General features: G+C 39.1%; 2 protein-coding genes across 4 annotated transcripts in view; one reads left to right on the top strand and one right to left on the bottom strand.

Annotated features, from left to right (window-relative positions):
- The first annotated feature begins 263 nt into the window (after window positions 1-263).
- Window positions 264-27,325, top strand: LOC142381869 (nuclear receptor subfamily 5 group A member 2-like). 2 transcript variants are annotated; one of them, XM_075467150.1, is made up of 8 exons: window positions 264-429; window positions 1,238-1,399; window positions 1,886-2,004; window positions 2,258-2,399; window positions 2,959-3,614; window positions 15,706-15,825; window positions 19,591-19,738; window positions 25,728-27,325. In XM_075467150.1, exons 3-8 carry the CDS (start codon window positions 1,903-1,905, stop codon window positions 25,979-25,981), a joined length of 1,422 nt encoding a protein of 473 aa, XP_075323265.1. In that variant the 5' UTR covers window positions 264-429; window positions 1,238-1,399; window positions 1,886-1,902; the 3' UTR covers window positions 25,982-27,325. The 2 variants fall into 2 exon arrangements, with proteins under 2 accessions (XP_075323265.1, XP_075323264.1); XM_075467149.1 differs by lacking the exon at window positions 1,238-1,399.
- adgrd2 (adhesion G protein-coupled receptor D2) overlaps window positions 19,555-27,900 on the bottom strand; it is a 70,685-nt gene continuing 62,339 nt past the window's right edge. For both annotated transcript variants that reach the window (XM_075467148.1, XM_075467146.1), the window contains one exon: window positions 19,555-19,760. In XM_075467148.1, the coding sequence (XP_075323263.1) occupies window positions 19,750-19,760 (11 nt within the window). In that variant the 3' untranslated portion in view covers window positions 19,555-19,749. The remainder of the gene's footprint in view (window positions 19,761-27,900) is intronic.

The raw sequence follows: 27,900 nt of genomic DNA on the forward strand, positions 1-27,900 counted from the left end.
ATGGCATTAATCTGTTAAAGAGGACCTTAAAACATTTCCAACCGTCCTCGTGCTGAGATGTTTGAGCGTGCCTTCTCCATCGGCACCATGCATTCTTCTCTGAAGAGGCAGCGAGCATCCGTCACGTGACTCGGCCTCCACCAATAGCTGCGAGGCAGCCTAACTTTGGCGATAAGGGAAGGACAGTAAATAGCGATCGGACTAAAAGAGTTTCATTCTCCAGCGGTCCTCCCGGCTCCCAGAGCAGCCGCAGTGCACAGCAGGCAGCAGGCAGCAGGCAGCAGGCTGGAGTTGTATCGGCCTTTTCTTTTTTATTCTGTTCTCCTCGGCAGCCCATGTGAGGCTGCAGCAACACATCCAGAAGCTCCAGGTTGAGATTCAGACAATCATCAGCGGCTGCTGCTCAGATGTTGGGAGACAAGGCTCACGGTAAGTCCCACTCCTGCATCCACAGCCCGCGTGACCTCCGTGCGCGTCTTTATTCCCCTTCTGTCACCAGAAATCACTGCGTCACCCCAACAGGAATCCATCCATCCAGGGAAATATGGAAAATATGGAAATATGGGAAAAACTCGATGGCCTAAAGAGCTTCCGATATAAACTGTTGCGCTCCCAGCGATCACCAACCTGTTGTTTTCATCTCTGAGGCCAATAGCTGTCACACGAGGAGAGGGCGCGAGCTGTAACCTCAGCTCTGTAATTTACCAGCAACCCCCCCAAAAAATAAAAAAATGTAGAAGCTTAATTAGCCTTCTGCTTTGAATAAGAAAGAAAATAGTAAAAGAAAAGTATTCCGCAGCTCAGATATTTACCTCCTGAAAGCTGCCGATGCAGCAGGAAGAGCGTTTTAATCATTACTGAACATTATCATTATCATAATTATAATTATAATAATAACAATAAGAATTATTATGATAAAATAATAATAATAATAATTATGATGATGATAGAAGATAATGAAAAATAAGGATAATAACATAATAATAATAAAAAACAATAATTATAATAAAAATAACTGTAATATATCAGTTCTTATCCGTTTGTTCCTCAGATTTATATCCAGCTGAATTTAATCGCGCGCGGTTTCACTCTTTCATCCTCCGACGGTCCGCGGGTCGCTCCAACGCGCGTGCACCCGGCGGCGGGCCCCTCCACGGCCCTGTGGGGACTTCTCTCATCCTCACTTCACTAATGACCCTTTCTCCTTCTTTATTTTACGTCTTCTTCTTCTTTCCAGTTTCTATCCGAGCGTAATGTTGCCAACTGGACGGTAGGTCGGGAGCACGCAGCCGGCCTTTCACGCTCGCACGCGCTCTCCTCTCGGACACGCCGGTCCAAACCGAGCAAACTCGGATGAGCTTTTTCTCATTTGTATGCGAAACGTGAAGCGAATTGATTGGTGAGTGATTCCCTCTTTTCCTCGCGCTTCATCCAACTCCTCAGCTGTCGGATAAAGGCAGAAAGTTGGAATATCTTTAGAAAAAAAATAAAAAAAGCAACAAACACCTGAACAGGAAGTTAAAATCTCATATATTACAACCAGAAAATATTTCGATGGACCCAGCATATTAGACCCAGAGAAATGTACCGGATAAATAAATGCTAAAGAACTATTTTATTGGCTTTATTTGTGAATATGTGACATTAAATTGTAAAAAAAAAAAAAAAAAAACAGTGCTGGATTACACGAAATAATCTTTATTTAATTTAGATGAAACGACTAAAAAAAGTCAAATCGGGACCCTAAAAGTTTTTTATTTTATTTTTTTTAAATATAAAACATTTCCCTGCTTTTTTTTTTGTTTTTGTGTTGGTCTTTATTATAGCAATGCGCTGACGGTAGTGCGTGTGCGCTGTGTGCGCTGTGTGTGTGTGTGCGTGCCAGGTGTGACTCTGAAGGTCATGGAATACACGTATGACGATGACCTGGAAGAACTGTGTCCTGTGTGCGGAGACAAAGTGTCCGGATACCACTACGGCCTGCTCACCTGCGAGAGCTGCAAGGTAACCCGCCGCGCCGCGCGCGCGCGTGCGCGTCCCAGCGGGGTCCGGTCCAACTGGGCCCGCGCAGGATAATCTGCTCAGAGTGAACTTCAGTCTGAATTATTGAATACGTTAAACCAAAAAAAAAAAAAAAAAAGAAAGATACGTTTTATAGTGTTTTGTTAAAAAAAATAAAACCAAACTGCGCAGCTTTTTATTTAAATACAAACACGGAACATCCGATATCCGGGGCCTGAGTTTCTTCTGTGTTCAGGGCTTCTTCAAGAGGACGGTGCAGAACAACAAGAGGTACACGTGCGCGGAAAACCAGGAGTGTAAAATAGACAAGACCCAGAGGAAGAGATGTCCTTTCTGCCGCTTCCAGAAATGCCTCAACGTGGGGATGCGGCTCGAAGGTAATAATAATAAAAAAGAATAATAATATACTGATGATGGCTTATTTAATGAAATTACACTCCCAGTAATTCAACCAATTTGTTTTATTGTTTTATTGTTTGCAACATGTTTTTTGTGCCGTGGTAAAATGAGTCTCCAGGCCTGAATGATTGGCTTTTGTTGGGCTTTCATGTTGTTTCCTACACACATGGGATGAGATTAATTCCCAGACAGCAACCCAAAGGAAAGCACCTGCTTCCGTAGCAAAAAAAAAAAAAAAGAAAAAAAAAGGACACATTCTTGACTTACTGATAAAACCCTGGAGACTCCCCAGGGAAGAAGGAGTGGAGCTGCACAGGCTCTGGGGATCCTTCTCAGCCCTAAAAAGGGAAGCAGAACCCGTCCAACATGGCTGTTATTTACTCTGTGGGAATCTGCTGAAAGCAGAGCGCTTTCACTCCGTTTCACTCGCTCCGCGCACAGCTTTAAACGCTGGTGCAGGAGCGTCGGCCATGTTGGCAGCGAGCTGCTTTTCTCATCTGTAAATCTGTTCTCCACCTCTTGTCTCCTGTGTGATAGCGGTGCGGGCCGATCGTATGCGTGGGGGGAGGAATAAATTTGGCCCCATGTACAAGCGAGACAGGGCCTTGAAGCAGCAGAAGAAGGCTTTGATACGATCCAACGGGTTCAAGCTGGAGAACGCGGCCCCTCCGCCGGCCTCTCCGCTGCAGACCGACTACAGCTTCACCGGCACCTTGCACACGCTGCCCGCCATCTCCAAAAGCTTGCTGCCCACCCTGCCCGGCTCCATCACCCCCACAGACTATGAGGGCGGCCTGTACGCGCCCTCGTCCCTGGGCATGGCCATGCAGTCCCACGTGCCTCTGAACCCGCAGTACCAGTACACGGCCTTCCCCAACCGGGCCATCAAAGCCGAGTGCCCCGACTACACCAGCTCCCCCGAGTCCCTGACAGGATACCCCTACCCCGACATGTACCCGTCGGCCTCGCCGCAGCCGCCCAGCCTGCCGCCGCTGGTGCTGGAGCTGCTGCGCTGCGATCCGGACGAGCTGGCGGTGCAGAATAAGATCGTCACCCACCTGCAGCAGGAGCAGAGCGGACGGGGCCGGCTGGACAAGCCCAGCACCTTCAGCCTCATGTGCCGCATGGCGGACCAGACCCTGTTCTCCATCGTGGAGTGGGCCCGGAGCTGCATCTTCTTCAAGGAGCTCAGGGTGAGCTCACAACTCCTCATTCTGTCCATTTAAAGCTCAGCTCTGAACCCTTTTCTGCAGCTCTTATTACGCCTGAACAAATCTGACATTATTCATTTTCTGCTTATTACAAAACACAACATTATTATTACACATTATTATTATTATTATTATTATTATTGTTATTATTATTATTATTATTATTATTATTATATTAATATTCTCATTATTATTATTATATTATCATTATCGCATTATTACATATTATTACACATAATTACTATTATTATTATTATTATTATTATTATTATAATATTAATATTCTCATTATTATTATTATATTCTCATTATCGCATTATTACATATTATTACACATAATTACTATTATTATTATTATTATTATATTAATATTCTCATTATTATTATTATATTCTCATTATCGCATTATTACATATTATTACACATAATTACTATTATTATTATTATTATTATTATTATTACACATTATTATTATGATTATTATTATTATATTAATATTCTCATTATTATTATATTATCATTATTATTATTATTATTATCATCATCACATTATTACACATTATTATTATTATATTATTATTATTCTCGTTATTATTCTCGTTATTATTATTATTATTATTATTATTATTATTACATAATGTTTATTACATCTTCAATTACTAAAAAACGAAAATGAATTACGAGTCATAACTTGTGAAAAAAGCTCCGGACACAATATAACAAAAGCTTAAATTTGACATTAAAATGAATTAATACATTTTCCACAATTATTTATTTATTTATTTATTTTTCCGGTGTTTGCTTTTCAATTCTAAAAAAACAAAACAAAAAAAACCACACGGATCTGCTTCGCTTAAAAAAACAAGATAAAAATGTTGTTTTTTTGGCTTATTTCACGCTTCTGTACTGAAACAGTTCACAGTGTTGAAGGCCCTTTGAGTGGGAACAAACGCTGAGAGCACCAACAGCTGTTCGGTCTGAGGATGAACGTGCAGAGATCAGAACGCTCCTTACTTCATTGACTTTCTTTTCTTAAAAATGATATTAAGCTGCGCCGCAGCGACTTTACATTCACCGTGTTTGGAAATGCTAATTAGAAACGCTCTAAAAGAGATGCGTGCACGTTTCCCACCATGTTTCTGTCTGTGGGTTAATGTTCCGCCGCAGACACCTCAGCACATGTTGCAGTTCTGCTGTGATAAAGCCGGAGCGACTCAGAGAAATAACTCTTTCAGCTGGAACACTTTCAGCATTGTGATGGCGATTATTCCTGGCAGGCGTGCACTGTGTTTCCTTGTTGCTGAACAGAAGCTTATGAACCTCACACACACACACACACACACACACACACACACACACACACACACACACACACACACCTCAGAGCACGGTGATTGGACATCCATCAGTGTCCCAATCTATCGGCTCCAGATTGTTTTTGTCAACCATGATTCAGCCGCTGAAACTGAGATCAATACAGATGTTGTGTTTTTCCTGTGAATTTTGCCACGAGTGGTGTAGCATCACATCACAGCCGTGATGAAAACATCACTGTCTCCAGCCTCTGTGAGCCATGATATGATCCGTCTGCGCAGACAAACAAACATGTCAACATGCCATGGCCAAACTGCTTCAACCAATTAAGCAGCTTAACTAACAACAAAAGGTCGGCTCTGGCCTTGGTGGGATTTGTTGAGATTTCTTGGTGTCTTTTCATCAGAGATACTGTATTTGCTCAGGTACAGTTTATTTTATTTATTTTATTTATTGTATTTAGTGTATTTTATTTTATTTATGGTTCATTTTATTTTATTTTATTTTATTTGCTCAGGTACAGTTTATTTATTTTATTTATTGTATTTTATTTACGGATCATTTTATTTTATTTTGTTTGCTCAGGTACAGTTTATTTATTTTATTTATTTTATTTATTGTATTTTATTTACGGATCATTTTATTTTATTTTGTTTGCTCGGTTCTTCTGCTGCCTCTGATGTGGCTGTGCTGTTGATCTGAGCGGTGTTAACTCTACGTTTTACACGATATATTTAAAATCCTTATTTTTATCACAGAAACAGAAACTATGTTTGTTTTTTTTGTTTTTTTTTCAAGAAGAAAAATGTCAAAAGAGTGAAGCAGTCGTCACGGTAACGCTGAGTAGAGGCTTGTTGAATTTATTTAGTCACAGAGGTGACTACCAATTCCCGACTTCATCCATGTGACCCTCACAGCTTCAGTGAAGGCTCATCTTGGCTCTACTTGACTTTTACGGTGGAGATTCATAACGACGATGGTGATAATGATGCATATTTCCACGGCTGTTGGGTTGGTGGTCCTCAGAGATGCCAGAGACTTCCACAAAATGGCTCCCAGACAATGAAACTCAGTGGATGCGTCATGTATCATCACCAAACAGCCTCCCCGAGGGTAGAATAAAAATATGACCAATGGAGGATGACGTTGCAATAAAAGAAAAAAAAAAAAAAACATTTCCCCCTCTTTTTAGCGTGGTCACATCTAGTTCCCATGGCAACCATACCATATAGAAATGCTCGACCTTCTCGTGGCTGCTTGCAGCTGTATTTTTTACGCTCACACATCCAGCTGTGACTACCAAAGATGATCGTCTTCTGTCTTTTCTCACGATTTCCAGTGAGATCGGTGCTTTTTTAGTTACTTTTGTGTGCTTCTTGTCTGGGAAAAAACAACTAAGTTCACATTGTGGTGGCGGTGATGGCTTTTGTTGCATCTTCTCACACAGTGAAAACAAGGTATCGTTGTTCTGACTGCGCTGGAGGGACGCTTATCTCTGTGTTACCAAACGGGAGAGAAGCACGGGGCTCATCCAGGATTCCTTGTTCCCAAGAAATTGAAGAAAAAAATGATGCTGCACAGGAATACGTTGGTGCCAAAAACATGCATGTCAGGTTAATTGGTGACTCTAAATTGGCCCTGGTTGGTTGTTTGTCTCGTTTGTCGCCCAATGACCACTGGGTAGACATTGGGCTGCGTTGGGTAAAGAAAATGGATGGATGTGTTGATGAAAAACGACCATCTTCTACCTTCCTATCTGTTGCTCAAGGCAACGTAATGATCGTGCAAGTTGATTGGTTTATATTTTCCGATGGGTTGCATTTAGTTGCAATAAATGATGGCAGAGAGTGAAGCATGAACCATGATGTTTGTCTTTTTATTTACTCATAAACTACCGTCAGTGTGCGAATTATGATGAAAAATATCAATATATCAGTCGTGCCTTGAGATCTCTATTGTGCCATGAAGCCACATTTTCTGGGTAGATTTCTGTACTTTACTGTTGCTGCTTTATAAGTCTTTATATAAACTATAATGATAGAATGATGCTCATGACTACTTTCAGTGACAGTTGGGACAAAAGGCTTCCCCGGTTTGACCCTGGAAACGACATATTTACGCTTTTTCTCAAAAACGCTTTGGTAAATTAGAACAATGTAAATGTTGTTTCCATGAAATACACTACAAAAAATGCCCCTCCAAAAATAAGGAAGAAAAAAATCAAATGCTTTGCTTATTTCAAGTTTTTGCTTGAAATAAGCAAAAAAATCTGCCAATGGAACTAGTGAAAATCGGCTTGTCAAGATTTCTTGAAATAAAATGTGATATTTAGGACTTTTGAGATAAAAGTGATCTTGAAATTAGCTTAAAAACCTCTTCAAATGTCAAAAAAAAAAGCTTGTTTCATATGATATGTGACTCAAAACAATTTGTTTTCAAGACTTTTTCATTTAACAAGATATTCCAGATGTATTGTCTTCAAACAAGTCCCTATATCTGGCTGAAATAGTACTTGTTAGGCAGTTGTGTCTTATATTAAGTGTAATGAGATATTTTGACTAGAAATGAGACAAATATACTTGGTAAGACTTTGATTTTTCCAGTGTGGACACAATATATACTCAGTAAAACTATTGATCCAGTCAATAATTGTGTTACTTCTGACGTGAATATTGTGGAATAATGTATAATCTAGAATTTAAGCTATGGACTGATTTCATGCTTTCTGTTTAATTACAAACAAAAAACGGATCAAATGTACTCGTTGTAGCTTGTTTGGATTTCAGACGAAACAAGCTTTTTTTTTCATTTGAAGAGGTTTTTAAGCTAATAACAAGATCACTTTTAACTCAAAAGTCCTAAATATCACATCTTATTTCAAGAAATCTTGACAAGCCGATTTTCACTAGTTCCATTGGCAGATTTATTTTGCTTATTTCAAGCAAAAACGTCTTTTATTTGTTGTTTTTTTACTTATTTTTGGAGGGGCATTTTTTCCAGTGTTCAGCCCGTAAATATAAACCTGAATTAGCAGCAGTTCCTAATGTTCTGCCACACATAAAGCACATTATTGTAGAAGTGAAAAAGTTCCATTGGCAGATTTATTTGCTTATTTCAAGCAAAAACATCTTGTATTTGTTGTTTTTTTTACTTATTTTTTCCAGTGCAGAGTATTTAAAATCCATAATTTGAAGCTTTTCATCTTCATTAATTGCTTGTGACACAATTAAATTTTTCTCTCATCATAACAATTTTTTTTCCTCCCTTTTAAAACTTCCTTTTATACGCATCTGATGTATTTTCTGTTTGAGAGGCAGAACAGCAGAAAGCCGAAATGGACAGTGAGAATAAAGCTATGCATATTTTGCCAAGAAAGCCTCCTGCTGAAAGAGTCTGTTTCCCTGGGCTGGATAATTACATTCCATGCCGACGATAACAGGGGAATGTCAGCTCTGGCTGCAGCTCCGCTCTGTGCTCGCCTACATTGTTATTAAATTTATTTGCAGAATGGGAGGTATCGATTGCTGCAGTTCCCCCGGAGGTGGCATTTATCTTGTCTTGTATTTTGGCTTTCCGTTCACCTGCTGAACACGAAAGATACGGCAGAGGTGCATAAAATGAATATCATAAATGGTAGTGGTAACAAGTTGCATGTCTGAGTCGTCTTACATCAACAACATGCGTGCACGAAACATGTTTTTTAAGTTGCAAAATCAAAAAAACGGGAGAAAATACAGCAGAATAACTGTGCTTTGGCTGATGTGCATCCTTGTGGAAAACTCTGTTTTGAATTTCTGGGGTTAGGCAGTTGCTAGCCTGCCTATGGCTGCCTCTGTCCACAGTATGTTTGTCTTCAGTCGTTGCCTCTGTTTATGTGACTGAATGGCAGCCATTTCTCTGTCTCAGCTGTTTTCCTAAGACTCAGAATCTGAACACAGCGACAATGAAAGCCAAACGTCTTTCACGCTCGGCTTAAAAAACAGTCGCAGCACTCCATTCAGAATATAGGAAATTGATTTGGTTAGCAAACGCGTGTACAAACAAGTGTGTAAAGATTGTTGAAACCCATTCTTTGCTCTTTACAAGCAGATTCCAGTTTTTTTTTTTTTTGTTACTTTGTTTTAAACAAAAGTGATTTTAAAGGTTGAAACTAATCTGACCCAAAGTCACCAATGTTGTACTTTTGGCTGATAAGAAATGTCTGTAACAACATTGGACACCGCGGCTCAAAATGTAGCAGCTGTCCGTGGAAGACACTGGCTGTAGCATCTGTCCATGGAAGACACTGGCTTTAGCTGCTGTCCATGGAAGACACTGGCTTTAGCTGCTGTCCATGGAAGACACTGGCTTTAGCTGCTGTCCATGGAAGACACTGGCTTTAGCTGCTGTCCATGGAAGACACTGGCTTTAGCTGCTGTCCATGGAAGACACTAGCTTTAGCTGCTGTCCATGGAAGACACTGGAAGACACTGGCTTTAGCTGCTGTCAATGGAAGACACTGGCTTTAGCTTCTGTCCATGGAAGACACTGGCTTTAGCTGCTGTCCATGGAAGACACTGGCTTTAGCAGCTGTCCGTGGAAGACACTGGCTTTAGCTGCTGTCCATGGAAGACACTAGCTTTAGCTGCTGTCCATGGAAGACACTGGAAGACACTGGCTTTAGCATTTGTCCATGGAAGACACTGGCTTTAGCATTTGTCCATGGAAGACACTGGCTTTAGCTGCTGTCCATGGAAGACACTGGCTTTAGCATTTGTCCATGGAAGACACTGGCTTTAGAAGCTGTCCATGGAAGACAGTGGCTTTAGCTGCTGTCCATGGAAGACAGTGGCTTTAGCATTTGTCCATGGAAGACACTGGCTTTAGCATTTGTCCATGGAAGACACTGGCTTTAGCTGCTGTCCATGGAAGACACTGGCTTTAGCATTTGTCCATGGAAGACACTGGCTTTAGAAGCTGTCCATGGAAGACACTGGCTTTAGCTTCTGTCCATGGAAGACACTGGCTTTAGCATTTGTCCATGGAAGACACTGGCTTTAGAAGCTGTCCATGGAAGACACTGGCTTTAGCTGCTGTCCATGGAAGACACTGGCTTTAGCATTTGTCCATGGAAGACACTGGCTTTAGCTTTTGTCCATGGAAGACACTGGCTTTAGCTGCTGTCCATTAGCTGCTGTCCGTGGAAGACACTGGCTTTAGCATTTGTCCATGGAAGACACTGGCTTTAGCATTTGTCCATGGAAGACACTGGCTTTAGCTGCTGTCCATTAGCAGCTGTCCGTGGAAGACACTGGCTTTAGCATTTGTCCATGGAAGACACTGGCTTTAGCAGCTGTCCATGGAAGACACTGGCTTTAGCATTTGTCCATGGAAGACACTGGCTTTAGCTGCTGTCCTTTAGCATTTGTCCATGGAAGACACTGGCTTTAGCTGCTGTCCTTTAGCAGCTGTCCGTGGAAGACACTGGCTTTAGCATTTGTCCATGGAAGACACTGGCTTTAGCAGCTGTCCATGGAAGACACTGGCTTTAGCAGCTGTCCATGGAAGACACTGGCTTTAGCAGCTGTCCATGGAAGACACTGGCTTTAGCTGCTGTCCATGGAAGACACTGGCTTTAATATATTATTTTAATATTATTTAATATTTGTATTTATTTTATTATTATTTAATATATTTTTTTATTTATTTTATTGTTGTTGAATATATTAATATATAAGAAATATTAGGATATTGATAGAAAACCTGAAAAAAAGTACCTTATAATATTAAGGTACTTAGCTTTGTTTTTTCCTTTTTTTGTCCAATTTTTTTTGACAATTTAATTGCACTTAAAATGTGAAGAAAATAACTTTGAAAACAACCAGTTTGCTTTCAGTAATATCTAAAAAAAAAAAAAAAAACTCAATCACAGTAAGAAATGGCCAGATAACCATAAGCAAAGGTTGTAATTGTGAAGTCATGGTATTTATTGATAAATATGAACAATTTTACCATTTACATTATACAATTTCATAAAATAATAAGACCTAAACTAATTCAAAGTTTAAGTTACTACCAAAAAAAAAATCCAAAATGGCAGTAAAAAGAAAACGAAAGAAGTGACTGCATGGACTGGTCTGATCTCCAGCCTCTCTAAATACCAAAGCAAGATATATATATATATATATATATATATATATATATATATATATATATATATATATATATTCTTACTGTTATTATTACTCACTTGTGTGTTGCTTTAGGTAAAAGCATCTGCTGAATGAATGGAGTTAAATCTTTAAAAAGAATCCAAAAACAGGGAACCGCATTAACCAAAATAAGAGACTAGTTTGAAGCCTCCACCAAATATTGTGCAGCACGTTCACGTTTAATTTCCGGCGGTTGAAGCAGATGGCCGCCCTCCCTGAGTCTGGGTCAGCTGTGGCTGCAGCTGAGTTCTCGTAGTGGGACACCAATACGCTGAATTTACAATGTTTGCGTTGATATTACAGTAAAATCGTTATGGTGGTGAAACTGTAAATATTATTGATGAATTAATACTGCTGAATGAGATGACACCAGGGCTGGGCAACGATTAAAATCTTTAATCTAATTAATCGCAGGATTTCTGTGATTAATCGCGATTAATCGCATTCGTACGCAATATCCAAAAATGAATCCTAAAGTAGCGTATAGCTTTTAGCATTTAGCTTTATTTTAAATGTGCTGCCATATGAATGAAAGTGCCATAACATTTGTTGTGCAAACACACTTTTAACATCAGCATCTTTCTGTAGTTTTTATGTAGAAGCCTCGCTCCACTGTCTGTTTCCTTGAATGACTTGCTGCTATCAGTTGTGTGTTTTGCCTTTAAGTGATATTTTAGACTGGAACTACTACGCTGAGAAGACAATTCAACTTGGCAGTGTTTACAGATGACTTTGGTTCTGTCGACTCCGCCGTCTGGAAGAACTTTAACATGAAAATGGCAGAGTAAAAGTTCCGTACCCTTCTCCATGTTTGGTGGATCCGCCGATTACTTTCTTTTCCGGTTCCACAGCAGACAGCAACAGACTTTTACAAAATAAAAGCCTGTGAGCAACAGACTTTTACAAAATAAAAGCCTGTGAGCAACAGACTTTTACAAAATAAAAGCCAAAATAAAAACCCGGTTCAAGTCCCGCGTCGGACGGCCCTGTGCTGCGTGTTGTTCCCCCTCTCTCTGCTTCCTGCTTCCTGTCTCTCTGAACTTTCCTTTCCATTAAAGGCACAAAAGCCCAAAAATATATACATATTTATTTTTTGTAAATAAAAAACAAATACAAAATAAAACCTGCGTTAATGCGTGATAAAATATTTATCGGCGTTAAATAATTAACGAGTTAACTCGCCCAGCCCTAGATAAAACACAAACACGGATGAAGGTTATATTGTGAGGAAATAAAAGAGCATTCCAACACAATCAGAATATCTTAAAGCTACGTTGGTCCACGGCGTAAAACATTGCTTTTTCACAATAAAAGCTCTAAAATCCCTGTGTGCTTCAGTCTGGCTCTCAGAGCTGCATCATGCCTGCGTTTTGCATTTTATAAAACAGTCAAAAAAAGTCTAAAAAATGACGCCATTTTCAAGGCTAATCGTTTCCAAGGTGTAACATCTTCATACTTTGTTTTACGCAAAACTGTCACAGATATGATATTAAAAAAAAACAAAACACAATATTGTTCAACAACCCCTTCTTGCTCTGAGTAGCAGTTGGAAGAAAAATAAATTCTAGAGGTGCGGCCTTTTGTAGAAGGCGTGGTTAGGATCATTACGATGGATTTCAGCCGCCGGATTTATCAACAGCCGCTCGGTCTTACGATGGGATTGGTGTGGTACGCATGTTCTGTAAATCTCACTTGAGCCTCTGCGTACGACGAGTTCTCCGCTCATATCAACGATGCTTTCTACGACGGCTTGATAAATGAGGGCCACTGAGTGTTTCAGCTGATCTGAGGCTTTCTGGGAGTTTGTTCCAGACATGTGGAGCATAGAAGCTGAATGCAGCTCCTCCATGTCTGGTTCTGACTCTGGGAACTGATAGAAGACCGGATCCAGATGAGCTGAGGGGTCTGGAAGGTTCATACTGGACCATTCAGAGCTTTATAGAGCAGCATCAGAACAAGGAAGTAAACGCGATGGCGTCACCAAACCTCACAAAAAGAAATAAAGGCCCAGAATGTGTGTAAAAATAAGCATTCACATGGTTTTATTTATGCTAACCTTAACCATATTTTAGATTATCCCAGAAATTAACTATTTATTTTTCTTCCAACTGCTACTAAGAGCAAGAAGAGTAGTTGAACAATATTGTGGTTTTTTTTTTGTAATATCATATCTGTGACAGTTTTGCGTAAAACATAATTCAACCTCCTATTTAAACGATGGCAGATCTGGCTTTGTCAGGTCCTCCAACAAAGCCAGATCTGCCATCGTTTCGCCATTACCGCGCCGCTAGAATCACCTCTTAAATAGGCGGTTGAATAATGAGCCATCACTCTTCCAATTACGGAGTTGTACTTGTTTAATTTTTTTAATTTGCGTTTATGTTTATATTTATGTTGAAGTCAAATAAAACATGGGCCTTCTTTGAAGTGATAAGTCTGTCATTTTAACCTAGGGATTTGTTGCGACTCATGAGGCACGCACTAGTGACGCTGCTGTTTATGTATGCTATTGCAGTCACCGCAAGTCAAAATGGAAAAGTGCGTACACGGCCTCAGACCTTTCATCTTTCCTGCGCTCACGATGGATTTGATAAATGCCAACCTTTGCGCAGAAAAGAACGTACACACGACCTACGCATGTTTTTCGTCTTACGCAAGTTTGATAAATGAGGGCCATTGTGTTTAAGTCCAGGCTGAAGACACACCTATTTTCAGCTGCTTTTGGAGAAAGCTCAGAATCTGAAGCTTGAGTTTCAAAACTTAATCACATTTTAACTCCTGATTTTATCTATTGTTCTTCTTTCTTTCTTTTTTTGTTTAAAATTTAAATCATGCTTTTTATTTCTACTGTTTTCATGTATCTGTAAAGCATGTTGTTGAATTCTGCTGCACAAATAAACCTGCCTTGCCTTGTTAAAACCTCCAAAAAGAGATTTTTTTTTTTAAGACTTTTCATTTAATAGAATTTGGTAAAACATGCCAGTCGACAGAAAGGCGAGATGTAACCCGATGAAACTGTTTCACGCTCCACCACTGGAAAAAATGCCCCTCCAAAAATAAGTAAAAAAACAACAAATAAAAGACGTTTTTGCTTGAAATAAGCAAAAAATCTGCCAATGGAACTAGTGAAAATCGGCTTGTCCAGATTTCTTGAAATAAGATGTGATATTTAGGACTTTTGAGTTAAAAGTGATCTTGAAATTAGCTTAAAAACCTCTTCAAATGTCAAAAAAAGCTTGTTTCATATGAAATCCGACTCAAAACAATTTGTTTTCAAGACATTTAACAAGATATTCAAGATGTATTGTCTTCAAACAAGTCCCTATATCTGGCTGAAATGGTACTTGTTACACTGGAAAAAATCTAAATCTTACCAAGTATATTTGTCTCATTGAGTATCTCATTACACTTAATATAAGACACAACTGCCTAACAAGTACTATTTCAGCCAGATATAGGAACTTGTTTGAAGACAATACATCTGGAATATCTTTTTAAATGTCTTGAAAACAAATTGTTTTGAGTCCAGATCACATGAAACAAGCTTTTTTTGACATTTGAAGAGGTTTTTAAGCTAATATGAAGATCACTTTTATCTCAAAAGTCCTAAATATCACATCTTATTTCAAGAAATCTTGACTAGCCGATTTTCACTAGTTCCATTGGCAGATTTTTTTTTTTGCTTTTTTCAAGCAAAAACATCTTGTATTTGTTGTTGTTTTACTTATTTTTGGAGGGGCATTTTTTCCAGTGTAGGCAGTTGTGTCTTATATTAAGTGTAATGAGATATTTTGACTAGAAATGAGACCAATATACTTGGTAAGACTTTGATTTCTTCCAGTGAACAGAACAAAATGAAGCCCTTCTCTCTGTAAGCTAGCATGTTTTTTTTTTTTTTTTCTGAGCAAATTTTTTTTTGGCGGCAGTGTCCAACTCCTCTTGGAGAGGAAGCGCAGGAGGTCGCTGAGACCTCTTACTTCCTTAACCCCTTCCTTTATCACTGTACATGCAGCCCCCCCCCCCCACCACCACCACCACCACCGCAGCTGTACAGATGAGTGTGGCCAACAAGATTGGTCCTTCTCTGCCACTGATATATAGTTTCATTCAGATAAACAGTAATTCTGTCAGCTGGTGTCAGACGAATGTGCGTCTGGCCCTATTAACAGCTGCGGCTGCAGAATTACTGACCACCATGTCCTTCACTTTACCAACAATATTGCGGCGGGGCGGGGTTGGAGGGCGGCGAGGGGCTCGGTCTGAAAAGACACACACATACACCCACCCATCCCCCAGAGCCGAGCAGAGCAGATGCGAGTGAGAAAAGTGGGAATGTTAAGGTTGACAAGGTCTCAGGCGGCGCTCGTAAATACACAAAAAAATGAAGAAACATGGCGAGATTACATGTGCTTAAGGCAGGAAGGACGTAAATACAGCCTTCACTTCAGTGCTTTGTGGTTGCCAACATCGAACTGTTTCAAGTGCTTCACATGATGATTATTTTCAGGTTTCAGAGACATTTTGTTTTGGTCTAAATTTTCTATTTTTTTTGTCTTATTTCCTGAAAGGTGGGGGATCAAATGAAGCTCCTCCACAACTGCTGGTCTGAACTTCTGGTCCTGGATCACATTTTCAGACAAGTGCAGCACGGAAAGGAAGACAGCATCCTGCTGGTGACCGGCCAGGAGGTAACAACTCCCTCGCACAACTTCCCATCAGCGCCACTGAAAGTTTACTGAGTGGGGTTTAAAAAAAAGTGGGCCCGTTCCAATTCTCTGGGCTGAACCTTTTTTTATACATTTGTTTATTTTTAGGTTCAAACTGCACGCAGAACAACAAGAGCCCCGTTAGAAAGAGCATGGCTGTGTTCAAAACCGCATACTACATACTACATACTTCCATACTGCATACTACATACTGCATACTGCATACTGCATACTCATCGATCAGACAGTATGCAGAGCGTTTACCCACAATGCATTTCACTCCTGCCCGAGCCAAAATCAGCCAGCCTGAAGCTGATTTCTCTTAAGCTCTAAACTCTGTAAACTTTAGCAACATTTGAAACATTTTCAGGCGAGAAAGTAGTCGTTTAGATCCCCAACGTGTTGAAAACCTGACAAAATACCGACTTAATAAAATACCCGTTGTCTTTTATCATAGGGAAAGCCATTACGATATACAATTGGTGCTTTTGTTTTGAAAACAGGAAATGAACCTACCCTCGTTGTAGCTAGCTTGAAACTGCCGTTTTGACAGGAAATGACGATCTGCGACGTCACGTTACGTTGCATCTTGGGTAGTTTGAGTATGAGTAGTAACCTCATGATGCATACCCAACATTTCAGAGAATCTAGTATGCATCTGGGAACTTCTCGCTTACTAAAACTTGCATACTAACTCAAAAAGTTAGTAGGAGTAGTAGGAGAAGTATGCGGTTTCAAACACAGACCATGTTTTATACTTGCTTAAAACAGATGAGAGGCTGTGTTCGAAACCGCATACTTCCATACTGCATACTGATCGATCAGACAGTATGCAGAGCGTTTACCCACAATGCATTTCGCTCCTGCCCGAGCCGAAATCAGCCGGCCTGAAGCTGATTTCACTTAAGCTCTAAACTCTGTAAACTTTAGCAACATTTGAAACATTTTCAGGCGAGAAAGTAGTCGTTTTGATCCCCAACGTGTTGAAAACCTGACAAAATACCGGCTGTTTACAATTTTGTTCCCACGAATTCGGCGCTACTAAAGCTAGCCGCAGTGAGCAACGCACTTCCGGTTATTTTCACAAAATAAAATACCCGTTGCCTTTTATCATAGGGAAAGCCATTACGATATACAATTGGTGCTTTTGTTTTGAAAACAGGAAGTGAACCTACCCTCGTTGTAGCTAGCTTGAAACTGCCGTTTTGACAGGATGTATGAGCAGTAACCTCATGATGCATACTCAACATTTCGGCGAATCTGGTCTGTGTTCGAAACCGCATACTTCTCCTACTACTCATACTAACTTTTTGAGTTAGTATGCGAGTTTGAGTATGCGAGAAGTTCCCGGATGCATACTAGATTCTCCGAAATGTTGGGTATGCATCATGAGGTCACTACTCATACTCAAACTACGCAAGATGCAACGTAACGTGACGTCGCCGATCGTCATTTCCTGTCAAAACGGCAGTTTCAAGCTAGCTACAACGAGGGTAGGTTCACTTCCTGTTTTCAAAACAAAAGCACCGATTGCATCGTAATGGCTTTCCCTATGATAAAAGGCAACATGTATTTTATTTTGTGAAAATAACCGGAAGTGCGTTGCTCACTGCGGCTAGCTTTAGTAGCGCCGAATTCGTGGGAACTAAATTGTAAATAGCCGGTATTTTGTCAGGTTTTCAACACGTTGGGGATCTAAACGACTACTTTCTCTCCTGAAAATGTTTCAAATGTTGCTAAAGTTTACAGAGTTTAGAGCTTAAGAGAAATCAGCTTCAGGCCGGCTGATTTCGGCTCGGGCAGGAGCGAAATGCATTGTGGGTAAACACTCTGTATACTGTCTGATCGATGAGTATGCAGTAAGGAAGTATGTAGGATGTTTTGAACACAGCCCTAGTATGCATCCGGGAACTTCTCGCTTACTAAAACTCGCATACTAACTCAAAAACTTAGTAGGAGTAGTAGGAGTAGTATGCGGTTTTGAACACAGCCCATGTTTACTACGAGCTGAAAACAGATGAGAGTAACATTCTTTGAAGGGATTCAAAGTGACCCTCAATGCCTTTTCAGTGGCAGAAACATTTGCACCAGCATCAAATGACACCACTCAGCCAACATACCAAAAAATAGGTATTTAAACAGTGTTAATTAGTCCAAATGCATCTTTCATGGTAATAAATCAAGTAATGTTAGTTTTAATGTCGTGTCAAATGGGCCAATAATAGAGTTTTCTGATGGAATAATTAATTTGTGACATCACACACACATGGGGTTACAAAATGGAGCCTGAAGCCAAGAGGTTCACAGTTTAGGTTTGAGAATATGAACTCCTAAAAGCAGCTGACGCACAATGAAATTTTGAAAAAAAAAACAGGTTTTGTCTGTTTTTAAAAATAAAAAAATAATAATTAAATTTTTATTTTTGTCTCATATAACTTTATTATGTTATATAACATGTAATATAATTAGTAAAATAACCACACAGCATCACACCGGTTAGATATTATTTCTTGGGAAAATGTGTAAGCCCTGAGATGAGCATTTGATTTCTAACCACTGAGATCCCGGCAGGTGTGAGGCTGTTAAAATCCTTTTTCATACGTAAGAACTCGCTGGTCGGTGTGCTCAAAACTAAACGCTAATTTGATCTGAATAACAGAGACGATAACAGGAGAAGCAAAGAAAAGAAAAAGCTTGTCCTCTGAATCCAACAGTTGTTGGTGCTGCACACACTGAATTCACCTTTTGATTTTCATCCAGGTCTTCAACCATTTAGTATTTTCCACAAGCCTTTGGATACTTTCAAGTAATAATTCATTTTCGCTCCATACATGTCATTCTTATTCGAAGAATCTACAAGCCTCAGTTCTTTAGCTGAATGAGCGCAGGGATTGTTAGTTCAGGGCCAGGAGTTTAGTTTTGTGTATGGTTCTCATGGGTCTCGTTGGCAGCTGGAAAATTAGATTTCTGTCTATCTTTCTGTGTTTCCCTTTTTTCTCACTCACAGAAAGTCACATAAGGAAGAGTTGCTTCAGGAAAGCTTTGATTCTGCATTATCGAATCAATTAATTGAATATAGTTAATCATTATAATTAACTATATGTATTTATGCTCGACGTCAGGTCCAATCAATAGTGATACACAAGGATTGTCACAATAATAAAGTTGTTTAAAGAGTAATGTTTAAGAAATGAAATCTTTATATTATTATTATTGAGTGATGATAATCTGATATGGCAATTTTATTTGTAGAGCACAATTCGTATACAAGGCAATTCAAAGTGCTTTACAGCTACATAAAATCACGAGAAGGCAATAAAATCATTAATAAAAATAAAAAATAAATAAATAAAAATAATAATATTAGGTTTAATTTCCACATGATTTATAATCTCTTTTTCTTTGTATATTTGTTCTATGACTTCAAAAAGAAATGCAGGTTTGGTCTGTTTTAGATTCAGAAAGTGCTTTTCACTCTAACCCAAAGATGCTTTAAAATGTTACCGTAACATAACGCATAATGCATCAATCTGTTACGTATGATTTATATACAAACTGGAGACTGAGACGTCAAACACTGAACCTTCAGGTGCCTTCAGGAGCCCCATAACTAGCCCGTAAATCACAGAGAAGTACATTTTTCAGTTATGAAATACAGAAAGAAATAAAAACCCCAAAACAGGTTTGGGTTTCCTGAATGAAAGGCTGTAAAGGATGCATAAAATAAGTGTTTGTCTGTGGTTGCAGGTTGAAATGTCCTCCATCCTGTTGCAAGGTGAGGCGACTCTGTCCAGCCTGGTGCAGAGAGGTCAGGAGCTGGCGGCGAGGCTGCGGGCGCTGCAGGTCGACCGCAGAGAGATCGCCTGTCTGAAGTTCCTCCTCCTGTTCAACCCCAGTGAGTCTGCTTCATGTTCGTTCTGCAGCAGAAAGCAAGAACCGGACAAAAGAACCATGTTTTAGGAAAAGAATACGGTCATCACTAGATTTAACAAATCAAATCAAATCAAATTTATTTGTAGCACATTTCATGTACACTGCAAAAAATGCCCCTCCAAAAATAAGTAAAAAAACAACAAATAAAAGACGTTTTTGCTTGAAATAAGCAAAATATCTGCCAATGGAACTAGTGAAAATTGTCAAGATTTCTTGAAATAAAATGTGATATTTAGGACTTTTGAGATAAAAGTGATCTTGAAATTAGCTTAAAAACCTCTTCAAATGTCAAAAAAAGCTTGTTTCATGTGAAATGTGACTCAAAACAATTTGTTTTCATGACTTTTTCATTTAACAAGATATTCCAGATGTATTGTCTTCAAACAAGTCCCTATATCTGGCTGAAATAGTACTTGTTAGGCAGTTGTGTCTTATATTAAGTGTAATGAGATATTTTGACGAGAAATGAGACAAATATACTTGGTAAGACTTAGATTTTTTCCAGTGTACAAAACAACTCAAAGTGCTTTACATAAAATAAAAGCATTGCAGCGGGGAGTGGAAGAAGCATTAAAAATACATAAAAGAACATAAAGAGAAACAAATAAAATGATTTAAATGATTAAGAACAAGCAACAGTCCAGATAAATTCAAAGATATCGTGCAGATTTCATGCATAGACACATGAGAAAAGAAATGTCTTTAACCTGGATTTAAAAATGTCTCCATTTGGTGAAAGTTTAATCTCCACTGGCAGTTTGTTCCACTTGTTTGCAGCATAACAGCTAAATGCTGCTTCTCCATGTTTAGTCTGGACTCTGGACTGGACCAGCTGACCTGAGTCCTTCACTGGAAAAAATGCCCCTCTAAAAATAAGTAAGAAAAACAACAAATACAAGAAATAAGCAAAATAAATCTGCCAATGGAACTAGTGAAAATCGGCTTGTCCAGATTTCTTGAAATAAGATGTGATATTTAGGACTTTTGAGATAAAAGTGATCTTGAAATTAGCTTAAAAACCTCTTCAAATGAAAAAAAAAAGCTTGTTTTGTATGATATGTGACTCAAAACAATTTGTTTTCAAGACATTTAACAAGATATTCCAGATGTATTGTCTTCAAACAAGTCCCTATATCTGGCTGAAATAGTACTTGTTAGGCAGTTGTGTCTTATATTAAGTGTAATGAGATATTTTGACTAGAAATGAGACAAATATACTTGGTAAGATTTAGATTTTTTCCAGTGTGAATCTCAGAGCTCTGCTGGGTTTATATTCTCTGAACACATCACAGATGCATTCTGGGCCTAAACCGTTCTGTAACCGTCACAGAGAAATGATCATATTTCCAGAAGGTATCATCAGGTTTGTCGGGCTGAAACGGCTGAAAATGGAAAGACTCCCTGTACATATGTTTCATTTAGAGCCAACAGATGCTGCAGAAATCAATCAACTTGTTGCAGCCGCTTGGCCATAAGTGTCTCAGAATCTTGAATAGCAACACTGACATCTAAATGAAAAAAAAATTGCCATAATTGCAGATTATCTGCGGCTTCTATTAATATAAGGTTACAAGTGTTTTTCACACTGGCCTTTCCCCCCCTCAAATAAATTCACTTAATTAAATTTCTTGGCTCGACAAAAGCCCGACATTAACAAAGACAACCTCCTCCATTGTGCACTAATGGCATTCAAAGGAAGAGTAATGGATGGGTCTATGGTTTGATAGCTGGATCGACATTCATGCAGCGGCGTGTGCAGATGGAGGCAGCACAGACGTGGCTCGCCCAGGTCCTCAGAAGTGTTTGCTGCTTAGCGCTGCGGAGCGCGGAACAAAGAGCTTTTCAGCCAGGAGAGCACTTGTCCTACGCAGGAAATATCTGCCAGCGGCTCGGCTCGCGCTCCTGCTCTGCTTCGTCTTCAGAGTCAGGTTTGTTGGGGGGTAATTTAATTGCCCTCAAGCGGTTTGAAAAGATGATTCAGAAACGTTGACTCAAAACACTTAATTATTGTGTGAATAGATTCTCCGAGACGGACTCAGCTGATGCTGAATGCTATTCAAGCAGAGGGCCGGGCTACTGTCTCACAGTGCACACATGTGCACATGTGCAGGCACACAGACATAAACACACCGCCCCTTCCCCCACTCACCTTACACCTCATGATACTTTTACACTGGAAAAAATTAAAGTCTTACCAAGTATATTTGTCTCATTTCTAGTCCAAATATCTCATTACACTTAATATAAGACACAACTGCCTAACAAGTTCTATTTCAGCCAGATATAGGGACTTGTTTGAAGACAATACATCTGGAATATCTTGTTAAATGAAAAAGTCTTGAAAACAAATTGTTTTGAGTCACATATCATATGAAACAAGCTTTTTTTGACATTTGAAGAGGTTTTTAAGCTAATTTCAAGATCACTTTTATCTCAAAAGTCCTAAATATCACATCTTATTTCAAGAAATCTTGACAAGCCGATTTTCACTAGTTCCATTGGCAGATTTATTTTGCTTATTTCAAGCAAAAACTGCAGTGTGTATCTCACAGCTACACTGGAAAAAATGCCCCTCCAAAATTAAGTAAAAAAACAACAAATACAAGACGTTTTTGCTTGAAATAAGCAAAATAAATCTGCCAATGGAACTAGTGAAAATCGGCTTGTCAAGATTTCTTGAAATAAAATGTGATATTTAGGACTTTTGAGATAAAAGTGATCTTGAAATTAGCTTAAAAACCTCTTCAAATGTAAAAAAAAAAGCTTCTTTCATATGATATGTGACTCAAAACAATTTGTTTTCAAGACTTTTTCATTTAACAAGATATTCCAGATGTATTGTCTTCAAACAAGTCCCTATATCTGGCTGAAATAGCACTTGTTAGGCAGTTGTGTCTGATATTAAGTGTAATGAGATATTTTGACTAGAAATGAGACAAATATACTTGGTAAGACTTTGATTTTTTTCCAGTGTACTTAAAAATCCCAAACATTTATGCCACAGCTCGACTGACTGCATGTTCGGTCATATTTCCATTTGTAATGTCTCTAAATTAAAACAAAACTCTTAAATTGAACTCTGGCTTTATTCTAGTGCAACTGCATTTTCTTTACAAACCTAAAAAATGAAGAAACGGACGCCAGAAATCATTTAAAATGTAAATGTATCTCACAGCTACACAACGTTTGTGCTCAGAAGTCGTGATAGCTTTGTTGATCATGCGTAATGTGGATACGTCATGGCTCTGTGAGAGTGTTATATTTCACTGTGTTCATCTCATTGGGCACACAATGCCTGTGCGTCTGTGTTATGTTTTTTTGAGAACACAAAGAGTGCTTTTTGTATTACTTTGTTATTGATTTTTATGTGAGAGCACGATGTGTGAATGTTTAGACCTGCTGTGAACTACTGTTGACTAAAACCGATGAGAACGCACCCAACGTGTGGATACGTTTGTGTTAATAATGTTATATTCCAGAGATGCATTCTTTTTAATGTTTCTGGAGGGGTAACACTCTGTTGAAAATAAATTTGGCACACCCAGTGCTGCAGATGCTATTGTTTCCAAATGCATCTCGGTATCAGAATTCATTTTAGGCAAATTGGCAGGATTTAAAAAAAGACTTTAAATGGAAACAGAGGTAAATGTACGTTTGGATTTTAATGGGTCAAAGGCTCACGTTATGTAAAAGGAAACAGAATATTACAAGAAGCTGTAATACTTTCATATTAAAGTAAAAATTTAGATGATTTGGCAAGTGTGATTCATAACACTTAGTTCCCAATATCACACACACTGTGCTTCTGTGTAACATGATGTGCACCAGCTCAAATGTAGCTCAGTATATTGTCATATTGTCAGTATATTGGCTGCTCTGAGAGTAAACTGCAACAAGAAAAGGTAATTCTGCAGTGCTGGGTTATCAGCAGTTCAGATGAAACACCTAAGAAAGGTTTTAAAAAGACAAAAACATCACGGTGAGACATTGAAATACCCTGAAAACCTTTTTCAATGGAAGCTCAGGAAACCCTACCGGTCCGAAAGTGACACTTTGTCATATATGTGTGTTATATAACAGGTTAGCAGGATGCTAACACAACAAATGTGTGTTATATAACAGGTTAGCATGATGCTAACACAACAAACAGAGCTCTGCCAGTCCATGTGTGGATTCAAATGATTTAAAGGTCACACACAGAATCTTCCCCCTTTCATTTTTAGTGAAAATAACTGCTGTTAAACAGTCATTACTCCCACAAACTGCTTTTATCAGCCACCATTGTTTGAAGTGGCTGCACAGACACCCAGCTGCTAGCTTGAGATTCGGGAGTGTAGCTGCAGACGGACGCAGGCGTGCAGGCTGGAGCGCTCACAGTGGCTCAGATCATCTGTTTTCCACGAACCAAAAGCAAAACGAAGCCTTCTCTTTTAATCAGACTATGAACACAAGGCAAAATAATGTGTTATCAAGCTTTACTTTCCAAGTTTTACACCTGTTTTAAGCACACTGGAAAAAATCAAAGTCTTTCCAAGTATATTTGTCTCATTTCTAGTCAAAATATCTCATTACACTTAATATAAGACACAACTGCCTAACAAGTAATATTTCAGCCAGATATAGGGACTAGTTTGAAGACAAATACATCTGGAATATCTTGTTAAGTGAAAAAGTCTTGAAAACAAATTGTTTTGAGTCACATATCATATGAAACAAGCTTTTTTTTTTACATTTGAAGAGGTTTTTAAGCTAATTTCAAGATCACTTTTATCTCAAAAGTCCTAAATATCACATCTTATTTCAAGAAATTTTGACAAGCCGATTTTCACTAGTTCCATTGGCAGATTTTTTTTTGCTTATTTCAAGCAAAAACGTCTTGTATTTGTTGTTTTTTAACTTATTTTTGAAAGGGGCATTTTTTCCAGTGAATAATGTGGAGTCATCAGGGATCATCATCATGGTGAAAGACCAAAGAAGCCATCAGGTGCCCAGTTTAGAAAGAGAAGAAGAGGAGAAACGGCCAAAAGATAAAGGGATGCAGATTTCTACGAGTGACGTAGGCTATAGGCTATCTGTTAGCCTCTTGCTATTATGTTGCTATTAGCCACGACTGTATTTGATTTTTAGTTTTGCTGAACTAGAATTAGAATTGAGGCATCATGTCATGCAGCTAATTTCACCCCAAGGGAACCTAGGGATGGTTCGCCCACACTGGAAAAAATGCCCCTCTAAAAATAAGTAAGAAAAACAACAAATAAAAGACGTTTTTGCTTGAAATAAGCAAAAAAAATCTGCCAATGGAACCAGTGAAAATTGGCTTGTCCAGATTTCTTGAAATAAGATGTGATATTTAGGACTTTTGAGATAAAAGTGATCTTGAAATTAGCTTAAAAACCTCTTCAAATGTAAAAAAAAAAAGCTTGTTTCATATGATGTGACTCAAAACAAGTTGTTTCAATGCCCCGTGGCCTAGTGGTTAGGGAGGTGGACTTAAGATCAGAGGGTTGCAAGTTCAAATCCCACCATTACCTCTCCCTACACCTCTATCCATGGCTGAAGTGCCCTTGAGCAAGGCACCTAACCCCACATTGCTCCAGGGGCTGTAACCAATACCCTGTATCTAAATAGCTGTAAGTCGCTTTGGATAAAAAGCGTCAGCTAAGTGTAATGTAATGTAAGTTACTGTTTGTGTGTAATGTAAAGACTTTTTCATTTAACAAGATATTCCAGATGTATTGTCTTCAAACAAGTCCCTATATCTGGCTGAAATGGTACTTGTTAGGCAGTTGTGTCTTATATTAAGTGTAATGAGATACTCAATGAGACAAATATACTTGTTAAGATTTAGATTTTTTCCAGTGCAGGGCCGCCGCTGACTTCTGCCCCCTCCCAACACTTATTACCCCCTCCCTGCTCGGTGGCTCACCTTCGTTTTTTCTGTGTTTTCGCAGACGTGAAGCTGCTGGAGAACCAGGCGTTTGTGGAGGGCGTGCAGGAGCAGGTGAACGGCGCTCTGCTGGAGTACACCCTGTCCACCTACCCTCAGTTCCAGGACAAGTTCAGCCAGCTGGTGGTCCGGCTCCCGGAGCTGCGCTCCCTCAGCACGCAGGCCGAGGACTACCTGTGCTACATGCACCTGAGCGGAGAGGTGCCCTGCAACAACCTGCTCATCGAGATGCTGCACGCCAAGCGAGCGTGTGTGTGAGGCACGCGTGCACACACAATGCTCTGCCGTCATGTGTCGTATATCTAAGTGAGACTGTGTGTGTGTGTGGAAGGGGAAGTGTGTAAAAATGGAAAAATCAAAGACACCGAGCTCCCGCCGTCTTTGTTAGGGCTTTAGTTTGAGTCGGGAGGAAGAAGACGTTCTACAGAGTTTGGAATAGTTTAAAGAGTTTGAATGTTACTGTTTTCATATCCTGCACAGCTACTTTAATGTGACCTTTATAAACTGGATTTTCTACTCTGTTTTCAAACATCTGAGACCGGATCTTTGGGTTGGGAGTTACATTAAATCATCTTTGACCGAATATAAAAAAAAAAACACTGCAGACACGATTTCCTACATTCCAAAGAGCTGCCAGGCTAACGTCTGATTCTGCAGGAAGAAAAGCTCCGACTTATACCGGGGTCGTTTAAACATGTCGTCCGGATCGATGTGGTGTGTTGTTACCTGCTTTAGTTTGTAATATTCCAAGCAGAACGCTTCCCGAAGCCGCTTTGGCTGAGCTTTGGTCCTGAAATCCGATGTTTAGAGGGTGAGATTATTCGCTGAGTATCTGCACTTTTATACTCTAAATTTTGTAGTCTCTTTTCAGAAATGATATTAGTGTTACAACAAGCAACAACTAACAGTTTCAGGTGCAAAACTGATCCTAAATCTTAGATACTGCAGGACAACGCGGCACTCGTCGTGCTGGAATAGATGAAGCTGCACTTATTGTCTTCGGCCTCAATATAAAAAGCTTTTTGGGGTAAAGTTCTGTTCGAATCTGCTCATTTTTAGGTGATGAATCACCTAAACAGTCAGCAAAAAACAGAGATTTTAAAGGAAAGTCAATGAAAGAGGATAAAAAAGATAGAATCCAGGATAGAGGGGAAGAAGTATGCATGACAATGATTTGCTAGATTAAAAAAAAAAAACCAGGGTGGCAGTGAGCTGAAAAAGAGGGATAACTGATGCACAAGAGGCAAATGAAAAACAAAACTTTTTTAATCTAAGACGTGAAAACCTGAAGGAAGGATCTGTAAAGCTGGTCCTTATTTTTTTATGGTTAAAGATGCAAAAAGCCAACAGAAAAACCCTTTTCTGCTCCGTACACGCATCCCTTAAAAAGACCAAAAACAGCAACGTCGGGTTTCCAGCAGTGAGGACATTTAAGATCGATCGATGGATAAACATTTGGTCTGCCGTGTAAGTTCAGGCCAGCATATATGTTAATGTTAGCAGGGTGGCGTGCTGTTATATCAGCCTACACTGGAAAAAATGCCCCTCCAAAAATAAGTAAAAAAAACAACAAATATATGACGTTTTTGCTTGAAATAAGCTAAATAAATCTGCCAATGGAACTAGTGAAAATCGGCTTGTCAAGATTTCTTGACATAAGATGTGATATTTAGGACTTTTGAGATAAAAGTGATCTTGAAATTAGCTTAAAAACCTCTTCAAATGTAAAAAAAAAAGCTTGTTTCATATGATATGTGACTCAAAACAATTTGTTTTCAAGACTTTTTCACTTAACAAGATATTCCAGATGTATTTGTCTTCAAACAAGTCCCTATATCTGGCTGAAATGGTACTTGTTAGGCAGTTGTGTCTGATATTAAGTGTAATGAGATATTTTGACTAGAAATGAGACAAATATACTTGGTAAGACTTTGATTTTTTCCAGTGTATTCGTGTGACTCAACTGCCATTTTTTTTCTTAAAGAGATGATATTAAAACTCTGATGAGTCTCAACACGACCAAACGAGTTTCAATTGGCACAAAGAAATATTTCAGGGGAATAAAAAAGAAATTTTACAATATTTTCTCGGATCCAGGATTCGTTTTATTCAGCTTTGGTGGAGGTTGTGGTCCAGAAATGTTGTGCAATGAGGGGAAGATAGCAGAAGGGTAGCAA

The sequence above is a fragment of the Odontesthes bonariensis genome, chromosome 6 (assembly GCF_027942865.1).
Source record: "Odontesthes bonariensis isolate fOdoBon6 chromosome 6, fOdoBon6.hap1, whole genome shotgun sequence".
NCBI classification, from domain to species: domain Eukaryota; kingdom Metazoa; phylum Chordata; class Actinopteri; order Atheriniformes; family Atherinopsidae; genus Odontesthes; species Odontesthes bonariensis.